Here is a 13,981-nt window from a genome sequence, read left to right on the forward strand (position 1 = left end):
GTATTTTATACGTCGTTATCATGTCCTCCCTTTCCCTTCTATCCTGTGTGTCCTCAGGTTGAGTTCCCTTAACCTCTCCTCTTGTTGCAAACTTTTGCACTTCCTCCAATTTCTTGACGTGTTTGACCAAGTGTAGGTTCCATAATAGTGCTGCATATTCCAATACGACCTGACATGCACGGTGTACAGTCTCATGAATGACTCCTTACTTAGAAGTTGAAGTGCTGCAGCGGTTGATTGATGTGCCTCTCATGGGATGTGCTCGGTATAATGCTCACCCAAAGATCCTTTTCCTTAAGTGAGGTTTGCAGCCTTTGATCCCTTAGCCTTTAATCCCTCATTTCGATAGATTCATTGGAGACTGCTGCTAGTGGCACACAGTTCCTCTGCTCCCTCTCTCGGGACCTGTGGAGAAATGTTATTTGGGCCCACTGCCTTCGAAGTATTTAGTTCACCTAGCAGTTTCTTCACTTCTTCGGTTATGTGCAGTGTGTCCAGCACTTGCTGGAGAACCCTGAAAATTTATTACCTGGGACACGTCCGTCTCTCCTGTTACTGCAATGATGCTCTCAAACTCTGTTTCCTCCCAATGTCTTCTTTCATCATAAGTAGTCCCTTCAGCCTCCTGAAGCCCATGAATAATTAGTGACCTCTCCCTGTCTTCTTCCCCTTTCATTTCCCTCCATATCTCTGGATCCAATTTAAGCATCTCTGTTTCTATTATCATCTCCCAGGCACCCTGGTGGCCTAACATTTCTACTGCAAGAGACTTTTTAGCTCCTTTCCCTTCAGTCCCTTTGCTGTCTGATGATGTTTCTATTTCCACCACTTTACTCCTCTGGTCCTCATTTTTATATCCTGCTTCAGCATTTCCAGTTCTTCCTCCAGGCTCTGTATCTTTTCCTCAGCAGCTACAGTTCATAACTTCCACTTCCTGCTCTTTGCAATACAATGGTAGAGATATCTGAAAAGATCATTTAGCCTTTTTCCCCATTCTTGTTCCGTTTTGCACTTAAGCTTTTCTGTTCATTCTTCCTTCTCAGACCAGCCATTCTCTTTTCCCTTGCCTCTACGCCCTCCCTTTTGAGATTCCACTTTTTTTTATCCTGTTAGAATGCTCTAGTTTCTGCAGTATGTAAACTTTGTGTACAGGTAGGTAGGTAGTTAGGTAGGTAGCTAGGTCTGTGTGTGTGTGTGCGCACTCACCTATATGTGGTTGCAGGGGTCGATTCATAGCTCCTGGCCCTGCCTCTTCACTGGCAACTACTGGGTCACTCTCCCTGCACTATGAGCTTTATTCCACTTCCTGGCTACTCTGTGACTGTAGAAATACTTCATAACATCCCTGTGATTCATCTGAGTCTTCAACTTCCAACTGTGTCCCTTTGTTGCTGTGTCCCATCTCTGGAACAATCTGTCTGTCCACCTTGTCAATTCCTCTCAATGTTTTATATGTCGTTATCATGTCCCCCCATCTCTCCTGTCCTCCAGTGTCGTCAGGTCGATTTCCCTTAACCTCTCCTCGTAGGACATATCCGTTAGCTCTGGGACTAGTCTCGTTGCAAACCTTTGCACTTTCTCTAGTTTCTTTACGTGCTTAAGATAAGATTTTCTTCGGATTTTTAACCCCGGAGGGTAAGCCACCCAGGATAACCCAAGGAAATCAGTGCTTCATCGAGGACTGTCTAACTTATTTCCATTGGGGTCCATAATCTTGTCCCCCAGGATGCGGCCCACACCAGTCGACTAACAACCAGGTACCAACTTGTTGCTAGGTGAACAGGACAACAGGTGTAAGGAAACGCGTCGAAATGTTTCCACCCGCCTGGAATCGAATCTGGGTCCTCCGTGTGTGAAGTGGGAGCTTTAGCCACCATGCTAGGTGTGGGTTCCAAACTGGTGCTGCATACTCCAATATGGGCCTAATGTACACGGTGTACAGGGTCCTGAACAATTCCTTATTAAGATGGCGGAATGCTGTTCTTAGGTTTGCTAGGCACCCACATGCTGCAGCAGTTATTTGGTTGATGTGCACCTCAAATGTGCCTGGTGTTATACTCACCCCAAGATCTTTTTCCTTGAGTGAGGTTTGTAGTCTCTGGCTCCCTAGACTGTATTCCGTCTGCAGTCTTCTTTGCCCTTCCCCAATCTTCATGATTTTGCACTTGGTGGGGTTGAACCCCAGGAGCCAATTGCTGAACCAGGCCTGCAGCCTGTCCAGATCCCTTTGTAGTTCTGCCTGGTCCTCGTCTGATTGAATTCTTCTCATCAACTTCACATCATCTGCAAACAGAGAGACGTTGGAGTATTCCTTCAATCATGTCATTCACAAATACCAGAAACAGCACCGGTCCTAGGCCTGACCCCTGTGGAACCCCACTTGTCACAGGTGCCCACTGTGACACCTCGACACGTACCATGACTCGCTGCTGTCTTCCTGACAAGTATTCCCTAAACCATTGTAGTGCCTTCCCTGTTATCCCAGCCTGGTCCTCCAGTTTTTACACTAATCTCTTGTGTGGAACTGTGTCAAATGCCTTCTTGCAGCCCAAGAAAATGCAATCTACCAACCCCTCTCTCTCTTGTCACTGCTGTCACCCTGGCATAGAACTCCAGTAAGTTTGTGACAGGATTTCTCGTCCCTGAAACCGTGTTGGCAGTTAAGCTCATTCCTTTCTAGATGTTCCACCACTCTTCTCCTGAAAATCTTCTCCATGGCTTTGCATATTATACATGTCAGTGACACTGGTCTGTAGTTTAGTGCTTCTTGTCTGTCTCCTTTTTAAAAAATTGGGACTACATTTGCTGTCTTCCATACCTCAGGTTATCTCCCTGTATCGACAAATGTGTTGAATATTGTTGTTAGGGGTACACATAGCGCCTCTGCTCCCTCTCTCAGGGCCCATGGAGAGATGTTATCCGGCTCCATCGCCTTTGACGTGTCTAGCTCGCTCAGCAGCCTCTTCACTACTTCCTCGGTTGTATGTGTGTACTCGCCTAATTGTGGTTGCAGGGGTCAAGACTCAGCTCCTGGCCCTGTCTCTTCACTGACCGCTACTGGGTCCTCCCTCTCCCTGCTCCATGAGCTTTATCATACCTCGTCTTAAAACTATGTATGGGTCCTGCGTCCACTACATCACTTTCCAGATTATTCCACTTCCTTATCTACTCTGTGGCTGAAGAAATACTTCTTAACATCCCTCTGACTCATCTGAGTCTTCAACTTCCAATTGTGACCCCTTGTTTCCGTGTCCCATCTCTGGAACATCCTGTCTATCCACCTTATCTATTCCACACAGTATTTTGTATGTTATCATGTCTCCCCTGACCCTCCTGTCCTCCAGTGTCGTCAGGCCGATTTCCCTTAACCTTTCTTCATAGGGCACGCCCCTTAGCTCTGGAACCAGCCTTGTTGCAAACCTTTGCACTTTCTCTAATTTCTTGACGTGCTTGACCAGGTGTGGGTTCCAAACTGGTGCTGCATACTACAGTATGGGCCAGATGTACACAGTGTATAGAGTCTTGAACGATTCCTTACTGAGGTATCGGAACGCTATTCTCAGGTTTGCCAGGCACCCATATGCCACAGCAGTTATCTGGTTAATGTGTGCTTCCGGTGACGTGCTCGGTATTATACTCACCCTTAGATCTTTCTCCTTGAGTGAGGTTTGCAGCCCTTGGCCACCTAGTCTATACTCTGTCTGTGGTCTTCTTTGCCCTTCCTCGATCTTCATGACTTTGCATTTGGCGGGGTTAAATTCAAGGAACCAGTTGCTAGACCACGTGTCCAGCCTGTCCAGGTCTCTTTGTAGACCTGTCTGATCTGCATCTGATTTAATTTTCCTCATTAACTTCACACCATCTGCAAACAGGGACACTTGTGTGTGTGCGCGTGTACTCACCTATTTGTGGTTGCAGGGGTCGAGTCTTAGGTCCTGGCCCCGCCTCTTCACTGGTTGTGTGTGTGTGTGTGTGTGTGTGTGTGTGTGTGTGTGTGTGTGTGTGTGTGTGTGTGTGTGTATGTGTGTGTGTGTGTGTGTGTGTGTGTATGTGTGTGTGTGTATGTGTATGTGTGTGTATGTGTGTGTATGTGTGTGTATGTGTGTGTGTGTGTGTGTGTGTGTGTGTGTGTGTGTGTGTGTGTGTGTGTGTGTGTGTGTATGTAGACAGCCTGTACTGCCTGCACAGACAGCCTATGCTGTCTGCCAGTTTAGTTCATATTTTGCGGCACTCCGGTGCTGCCCTCTCTAGGCCTGCCCAGGTCAGTGGGACGCTGGTCCCACTCACTCTCACTCTCTCAGTGGCCTAGACTCAGTCAAGAAGTGTCCACTCCTCTCTTCCTCGTGGGCATGGCCCTCCCGGGCCATGGGCACAAACACACAAGCCTGTGTACCTACCACAACTTTGCAAATAAAGTAAGAAGCTTCCGAAGACGTTTATCATTGAACCCCACTCAGCAGAACTACCAATAAAGCTTTGTTTTACATTGGTGGGAAGCAGTGGTCACAGCAGTTGTGTTTGCCTGGAGAGAGGAAGGAAATAGGATGAAGTCATCTTCACTTCATCACCTTACACACGAAACATCCGTCTCTCAACGAGTTATCCTGATGTCGTGTCTGCAGGTTTCAGCATCCAGACACAGGTACAAGCAGGATCTAGCCGAAATTTACCCAATTTCTTCGAGAATTGTAAGTGGCTCCACATGACAGCATCCCACGCTGTTTCTCAAGTCACATGTTCAGCATCACTTGTATGTTCTGCTGTTGTTCAGCTCAGCACAGCTATTTCAGCAAGCCAGAGGTGAGTTTTGTGGTAATTTCTGCGTCCAGTGTGCGTGTCTCCCTGTGTTTGTGGGAGAGGAGGAGGAAGTGGCCATTAGTGCCTCACTCGCACCTCACCCGCCTAACACCACTATGTGCTCACTCCCTCTGCTGTGTTGTCTGCTGTTTTCCATGTGAATTCATTGCCAGAGCTGTGTATCCGAGTGCCCGAGGCCACTTGAAGCTACGTGGATCAGCATGCCACGTAGATCACGATGCCACATGGATCCCAACGCCACCTGGGGTGTGGATGAAGTCACATGGATCTACGAGCCACATGAGTTACCGAGCCAGATGTCCCAGGCCACATGTTGTGGTCTGCTACTGCCCGATTTCATGATGTCATTATGTCTGCCTGACATCACCTCAAGATGTCTGATGTCACAGTGCTGCTGACGTCACCTTGCGATGTCACACCTGACATCACTTGATGTCGCATCGAGTGTTTCAGTAATTATGTCAGCATTGTCGAGAAGATTGAGAGAAGATATATGTGTTAGTTCCTCTCAGTGTTCTCACATGTTAGTGTATGGTTTAGTGTCAATTTTGCGCACAGAAAACCATCATTTGCTAGTTAAGCCATGTTGTACCACATATACCATGGGTGTGTGTAAAGTTTTCCGTGTGTCCAGTGTGGTCTTGAGCCTAGACCCCAGAGTAGCACCTCTGTTACTTTGTCACCCGGTGTGACCAGCGCGTTTGATAGCTGATATTAGTCAGCCCCGAGCGTCAGACCCTCTTGTGCAGAAAGCTCTTATTGTTCGCCGCTCGTGATGCCCTGCAGAATCGTACCTGCTATGATTCCCTTCGAGATTTGTTTCACTTCCCCTCCAGACCTTCAGAGTGCAGTTATATGCAGAGAAACAAGTCTGGGGATGCTTAGACTAACCTCTGCTATAACTCCAACTCCCGATAGAATGACACTTGTCAAGCCGCAGTTAGCCCTGTCGGCAGGCGCTGTGTCAGCCTCCTGTCAACAGCTTCAGTGAGCTGCTGCACAAAGATGATGTCACTTTGACTGCTAGCTCGCTGTGAGGGAAAAGTTCAACAGATAGGAGTAGCAAGCGAGTATATGGTAACGATAGTTTGATTGCCGGCTGCTTGTTAAGGTAGGGTCAGTCTAGCTCCCGCTATCCCCTCCCCCCCTTTTTCCCCACCCCGAAAGGTGACGTGTGGGGCTCCGGCCAAACAGTAATCACTCGACTCACAGCTCCTAGCACAACTGTAAGTAAAAGCCTCTGCTCCTATTCTAGTGGATATTGGTTGAAAGCTTCACTTTTGACCAATAATAAACTTAGTCCTTTCAGTTTTAAGCTCCACATGAGACTTTTAGATAGCCACCACCTTTAAGTATCTTACACTTATCATGGAGAGTGTTTTCTTAAGCAGTGGTAACCTGTCTCTCTTTTCAGCTTGGAATGACAGATCGGGTCACCTGCCAACCAACGAGAAGTGTTGAAGGAGAAGGACTTTTGCAAAAGTCCGGAGACGTCACTTTCTGATCTACCTACCTGATTAACTGTAGGCGACAGCAGACAACAACCCCTCATCTTTGTAGTGGTAAAGAACCTGCTTTCCTGTCATCTGGACTGACTATTCAAGGCTATAAACTCTGTGAAGAACTAGCTGTTGGGTTGTCATCAACACCTGTGACCCCCCCCCCCATCATCAGTAACGACTACAATCTCTACAAGACGGTGTCAACCTCCACCAGACACCCCATTATAACTGTATATATTAGCGTTGAATTCAAATGTCATTTTTTTCATTTCATTTTTCATTTTTTTTTTTGAAATAGGATACACCTTCATGTTTCACTGTTTTATCTTTGCATTACTAAATAATAAAGTGTTTATCTTTGTGAATTATTATTTCTTTTTCTATTCATTAATTTTCCTGAGGAGCCAGCCTTGGTAATACTGTCTGAAGTTGTTACAGGGCTGAGTAAGCCTTCACACTCGCTCACTGCAGTCTGGTGTATGATGTTATGACTCCCAGATGTTTCGCCAAGTAGTCTCTGCCACGACTCACTCCACGCTCGCCAGCAGTGACAGCCCAGCGACAGTACCAGTCGAGAAGTGTCCTCGTGAGTTGCTTGCCAGAAGTCCTGCCCAGTTGCCGAGTTCTGACGACGCCTCACTTGAGGGCACCAGCATGTCGTGCCCCAGCTTGAGTGAAACCTGCAGTGACTCCTATGATGACTGCTTCACCGTTCTAGAGGAGACCGTACCCTGTTACATCACAGCTCAGCCGCAGCGATGTCTCCTGTGTTGCAGTATCTGTCCAGACACAGGAAGGCGTGCAGTGATGTCCATCGATGGCCTTGATTCAGTCAAGAAGTGTCCACTCCTCTCTCCTTCCCGGGCCATGGGCACAAACACACAAGCCTGTGTACCCACCACGACTTTGCAAACAAAGTAAGAAGCCTCCCAAGATGTTTATAATTGAGCCCCGCTACCAAGACATCACCCAACAAGTGGTAAAGAACATTGGTAATATGTATGTGTGTGTGTGTGTGTGTATGTATTTATGTGTGGTTTCCCCACCTTGAGCATGATCCGTATAAACTTGACAATGGCGATGATGAGGGAGCCTAAAGCGATGGAGCCGAGGTGGTAGCGAAACATTGCCCTCATGCTGGACGAGATGGGCCAGCCCAGCTCCTTCTTGTTCCTAAGATACACACAAAAAAAACTCAACAAGAGTATACGAACTGGAGGGGTATAATTCGAATGGAAGAATACACGAAGCCTGAGTAAATGAAGCGAAAGGAGGAAGTGAATTGGATAATTAAAGTGGAAGAGGAAATAAATGTAGAGGAAGTGGGAACGAGTGAAGGGAGAATGAAAGCGAAGAAAGGAAAGAACAAACGAGAAGAAAGCTGGGGCAAAGTAAGTGTAAAGAGCAAATGGAGAGGATAACCAGACTTAGTGGAAAGGGTTGTATATGAAGTGGAAGCCTGAGCAAATGAAGTGGAAGGATCAAATGGATAATAAGTTTGATCCTGGTGGATATTACTCATTTCCCCCTTCCATTTTCTTTATTCCGGTTCTCTTTTCATTTAAGCTCAATGGAGCCTCCCCTGAAGGAAGGTTCCTTGATGTTGGTGAGGGGCTCTTGATTTAGGGAATTGGATCTGTGCTCCAGTTCCCCGAATTAAGCCTGAATGCCTTCCACATCCCCCCCCCCCAGGCGCTGTATAATCCTCCGGGTTCAGCGCTTCCCCCTTGATTATAATAATAATCAATGGAGCCTCAGTAGTGCAGTGCATGTAAAGACAGTGTGGGTTATCGCATTTTGTGAAAATGCCTAGTCCACCCCACCTGGGACTTCTATCAGCTCACACAAACAAGAAGTCATGGGTATTCATGGGGGCTGGAGAGAGGTCGTGACGTGTAAGAACGTGGTCATGAAGTAACATGTAAGTAGCCAGCTGAGCAAGTGAGGGGTGATCAGTAGTTTCTTCAGAGCCACACTAGCACCTTATCAGCATGTTATTAGTGAGAATGTGATAATGGTAAACAATACCGACAATCTGATAAACAGACATGTCCAGCAGTTAGGTATCTTTATTTCGAAACGTTTCCCTTACACAGTAAGCTTTTTCAGTCGAATACAGAGGAAGCAGAAGCAATAGATACCCAACTGTTGCAGATGTGTCTTACTTATCCGTATGTCATTAGTGAGTTGATTGTAACTGCTGAAGCTTCCAAAGAAACTGACACTTGCTGTGGCCTCCTGTGCCCTATACGAGTACACAGGGCTAGAATTATCAGGCCTTAAGTTAGAAGGCCAGAATCACTAAGCCCCAATACTGGGGGTGGAATTGCCATGCCAGTCATAGGGTTAGAATCAGTGGGCCCCAGTTATAGGGTCATTAATGTTATTTCCTACATTACCAACATTCCTTCTTGAACAATACGGGGGAAACAATGGCAGAATCGCCAAAAGTTACTTAATGGTTGTCACTGATTTTCTTTTAGCACAAATGCTTATTTTTTGTTTTCTAGATTGTTTATTTAGTTACTTGTTTGTTTGTTAGACTGTATACAAAAAAGTTAAAATTTTCAACTAAAATGAGGCTATTCCAGATGTTTTTGTTTTGAAATTACTGACTGGATGTATTTATTAATAATGTTTATTATGTACCATATACCAACCTAATTATATTTTTTATAATTTTTACAATTTTTTCCATTACAGCAAGTTATTAAATTATTTCTACAGAGCCGTATAAGACAGTAAATTAGAAGAAATCAAACTTTATATAAAAAATTAAGATTTATAACATGAGGCTTGAGATAGACCTGCCTAGTATGGGCCAATAGGCCTGCTGCAGTATTCTTCCTTTATGTTCTTATTTACCTGGTGAAGTACCAATGAGAAACAGCACCAGCAATGGTCACATCCTGACAGGCGAGGATAAACTGTGTGATCCATAGGATAGCGAACAGGTGGTAGAGACGCATGTACTGAGGAAGAGAGAGAATGTTAGCTTAGGCTGTCTACCTGGCTCGCTGGTAATGTTCAGTCAAGTCACATAATGAAATAAGGTGAGAGTTAAAAAATCACGAAAATACATTAGGAAAATCGGTTTAAAAATATAGATATCGGGGTGATAATAAATATCACGTTATCAAGAGGAAAGCCTATTAATGTAGTCTTGAAACACACACACACACACGTGAAATCAACGGGATATGTACTAGGAAATAATTCAACAGATTGGTTAGTAGATCAGTGGAATAACTTACAAGAGGTGTGGTTAAGTGCTTCAACGAATGGAAATTTAAAACATACATATATATATATATATATATATATATATATATATATATATATATATATATATATATATATATATATATATATATATATATATATATATATATATATATAAAAGAATTAATTATTGAAGATGGGACGCCTCAAGCATTGCTCTGCTCCCGGAGCTACAAAAATGTAACTGCAACTTGACAATTACTCACCTTGATAAAATCACTAATGACGAAGACTACTGAGTTGTTGTACAACATGGGTTGTCCTGAGGTTTCTATAATGATCCATCCCAGCACCCAGAGTGCACACACCAGCGCCATCCATATGAACGTCTGCACAACACAACAAATACACCTCAGCTACTTTTGTATGAAAATATTAACGAAAAATTGTTTGAGTTATGACTGTTTAGAAGCACTAAACATTCTTCTCAAGTCTCTTGAATTATGGAAGGTGTGCTATTAAGATCAAAAAGTAATATTGATTTTTATGTTAATATATTTATGAGCTAGCAAATTATAACCTTAATATTTAAAGAGATGGTCTCCCAAGCCAGTGGAAGGCCTCTGTCAGATGACCAAAAGCTCCAGTGGCGGGTCACCATGTGACTAAGACCCACGTCAGGAAACACTTGCAGTGTTTCCTTACGAATCTTACCTGACTTAACCTAACCAATGAGCAAGCATTGAACCATGTGGGCTGTAATCAGGTTTGATCCGATTTGTTCCAGTTTCTTGGATCAGCCTATAGATATATTTATAGCATTTAGGTATGTTTACAGATTCTTATTAAACTCTGAATTTCAAGCAAGTACAGAAAAATGAAACTGAATGATAAAATTGTTAATGTGCAAAATACTGTATATATTTTCCAGGAATACAGTAGTTATATGTATATAGATGGCCATACTGTATTTAATAAAAATTATGTTATCGAAAATGGGAAGCTGCGCCTGCGCAGACGGGACTTGCCATTGTTGTTTGAACTGGACATAACCGTTAGTGAATAATGGGAAGAATTTTTCATGCTCTAGAGGTAAAATTGGGCTGACACCTCTCAAATAGGAGACAAAATTGTTGGATGTGCATTCCTGCATAACCTGAGATATCAGACGACTGGACAAGACAACTCCAGGAACCTCAGATAAGCTATCTAGATTTGTGTCATAATTCTGGCCAGTATTTTCATAAATTTAGTTAGTGAGGTTTTCTGAGTATGATACACCTTGATCTCCAGTCAAATTGGTGAGTGATTTTAAGATATTCTCCTTCTGTTATGTATATGTGTATATATATAATCATTTATTAATTTTAATATACAGTCCACAAATTTACATATTTACCAGCATTCTTGGTGATACATATTTCATTTGTAATTAATGGGTCCAGAGCAACTTGTGGATATGACAGTGGTAGGTATCGAAGGGGAACATTTTTTGCGACCTAGGTGTCCCAAATTCCTACTTGTCTAACTGATAAATAATAATTATCTTTGTTCATTTACTGTTATGTACATTCAGAGAAATGTAATTGTCCACAGTTAATATGAGAGGAATATCTCAGATTTCTTTTCATAAATAGTGAGATGTTGATAAGTTTTATTTGGTTCAGTGAATGGTGCTCCAGAGGCAGTGTGGTGAATGTTCCAGAGGCAGTGTGGTGAATGTTCCAGTGGCAGTGTCCTGAATGTTCCAGTGGCAGTGTCCTGAATGCTATAGAGGCAGTGTACAGAATGTCAGTCACTGTAGTGAATTTTAGAGTGGCAGTATGCTGAATATTACAGAGGCAGTATGCTGAATGCTACACAGGCAATGTGCTAATTATTACAGTTACAAGTGGCACTGCTTTACCCAGACTGGCTGGAAGAGGATAAGAGGCATGGCAGCCACAGCCCTTCCGGCCTCTTTGAAGAGCGCTATGACCAACCTGATCCGATTTCTCATTGCTATCAGAATGATCAGGAGCAGCACCTGCGGGTGGAAGCAATGGCACGGGTGTTAGACACCTAAAATGCAGAGAAAATAATGTTAAATAACAACATATATAATTCTTGAAGCTACTAAGTGTCTTCAACTGTGGAACTCACCGAACAGATAGTAGCCACTATGGCGCCAATAAGCAGTGACTGAACACGTTGCTGCATCATTTGTATCTCGTAGGGGCTGCTGCTGGTGCTGTTCATCATGGCCTGCAGCTGTTTGCTTTGCTGGGTCTTGAGTACCCACAGGTAGATGGTACCACCGATGCTGCCACCTATCATAATGATGACGGACAACCACACAACCACCTGTGCCAACAACCTGAAGACCAATCACACAGGTAAAAAAAAAAACACTTGTATGAGCAATGTTTAGACTTGAGTATATTTTGTGGTAAGGCCCTCTTCAAGGGAAGCTCCTTGGCATGGTGAAGAGGCTCTTGGTCTGAGGAATTAGACCTGTCAGTCTCCTTCCTCAGACCGAACCTAATTACCCCCAATCCCCCCTTCCCTATCCCATCCTCCCCTTTTTCCTTTCCTCCTCCTCCTCCCCACCCCTCCCTTTCGCCCTTCCTTTTTGGCCTTTGGGATTTTTTCCCACAGGCACTCTAGTTCCTAGGTAGGGGACAGGGTACTGGGGTCCATCCCATTTCGTTGAGGTTCTTGGCGGTGGCGTAGTTTGCCATGGAATCCGGATTGCCTGGGGATGTCCTGATCCCTCTCTGGTATCCCGGAGGGTGGCTTTGGGTGTCTCTCGGGCGACGGGTGTATCTCTGGAAGCCACCTTTCAGATTCCAGGGGTGGTGGCTGAAGGAGGTATGCTTTGTGGCAGATATCCGGCCGCCCTCTCTTTTGTCCACCGAAGTAGCTCGGCAGATGTGAGGTTGCTATCCCCGATTGCTGGTTTACTGGCATGATGGATAGGGTATGGCACAGGTTCCATGCTGCATCTACGCTACTTGCGGTGCTGAGGTCCTCTTGGGCGAGGAGGGAGATTTCTGGCCCTTTCATTCCTCCTAGGAACTATCCCTCCCCGGTCCCCCCTTTTTTTATTCTTTTTCTTATTTTTATTTTCTTTTCTTTCTTTTTCTTAAAAACAAAAAGAAAGAAGTAGCCTAACCATGGAGAACCCAATCCATGAACCTGCTACCCCCGGGCCCCTTCTTGATACTGCACCCCGTTCTGACCCCGCCTTGTCTTTGGACCACTCTTCGGACACTCCTCATGTCTCTGAACCTCTTGCTGGTGCTGTTTCCTCACCCGTTTCAGGTACTGAGGTCTCGACTGACTCCTTCGATTTATCTGACCTCCGCTCTCCTTTGACTATGCTTCCGGCCTCTCCCTCTACAGTGCAGCAATTTTTGAATCGCCGGCCCGTTCCACGTCGGACCAACTCTGGTCCCATGCCTAAATGCCAACGACAATTACCTGCTGATGATACTTCTCCACCTTCTCGTTCTTCTCATAAAAGATCAACACGTCTTGCACTCCCTTTCCACGCTCAGTTTCAGAATGCACAATGGACTAAATTCTTCACTTTACGACCGACTTCCTCTACCGCCTATCTTTCCGACCACAGCATTGGCAAGGCACTCCTACGCCATGTTGGTAAAGATATTTCTTTTCATGCTCTTAAGAGCGGTATGCGCATCATCACTGTACAGAATGTTACCCAAACTCATTATCTTTCTCTTCTTTCTTATATAGATACTGTTCCTGTCACTATTGAAAAACATCATTCCCTCAATTCTAGTAGTGGTACCGTCATTCTGCCCCATACCATAATTCAACAAAATTTCCAGACATGTGGCAATGACATTCTTGAACAGCTGGAACTCCAAGATCTCCCAATCCTGCCTGCGGGCGGAGACGATACCCTAGCAATGTGGCTCGTTTAACTTTTGACAGCCGTGAACTCCCATCCTCAGTTTATGTAGCAGGACATCAGTTACAAGTTTGAAAGGTGATCCCTACACCACAACAGTGTAGAAATTGCTGGCGATTTGGCCATCCAGCGAAATATTGCAGATCTATAACTGAATGCCCAGTCTGTGGTGCCGATGACCATTCAAATACGTCTTGCAATCGACCTCCCTCTTGCCTTGTCATGAGGCTCACCCATAGTACTCTAGCCATTGCCAAGTCTACTTAAATGAGTGGGAAATTCATTACCTCAAAGAGGCAGAAGGTCTCCCTTATGCCATGGCAGTTTCTCATCTCCGCCTCCAAGGGAGACTACCTCGTGTTTCTTATTCCAGTGTTTCAAAACGTCCCCCCTCTTCTGGGGTCCCATCATCTGCAGCCTCCTCTGTGGTTACCTCTCCCATAGTCACTCCTGTATCTAATTCTTTTGCTGTCCTAGGCTCAGACGCCCCTACTTCAATGCCTCAGTCTGTTCTCGCTTC

General features: G+C 44.8%; 1 protein-coding gene across 1 annotated transcript in view; it reads right to left on the reverse strand.

Annotated features, from left to right (window-relative positions):
* Positions 1-13,981, reverse strand: part of LOC128698617 (choline transporter-like protein 1) — a 162,559-nt gene that overhangs the window by 23,231 nt on the left and 125,347 nt on the right. Inside the window, exons 7-11 of the mRNA XM_070082732.1 lie at positions 11,685-11,898; positions 11,449-11,568; positions 9,809-9,931; positions 9,186-9,292; positions 7,367-7,493 (exon numbers count right to left, since the gene is read on the reverse strand). Coding sequence (XP_069938833.1) covers positions 7,367-7,493; positions 9,186-9,292; positions 9,809-9,931; positions 11,449-11,568; positions 11,685-11,898 — 691 coding nt within the window. The remainder of the gene's footprint in view (positions 1-7,366; positions 7,494-9,185; positions 9,293-9,808; positions 9,932-11,448; positions 11,569-11,684; positions 11,899-13,981) is intronic.

The sequence above is a fragment of the Cherax quadricarinatus genome, chromosome 8, assembly GCF_038502225.1.
Source record: "Cherax quadricarinatus isolate ZL_2023a chromosome 8, ASM3850222v1, whole genome shotgun sequence".
Taxonomy (NCBI): Eukaryota; Metazoa; Arthropoda; class Malacostraca; order Decapoda; family Parastacidae; genus Cherax; species Cherax quadricarinatus.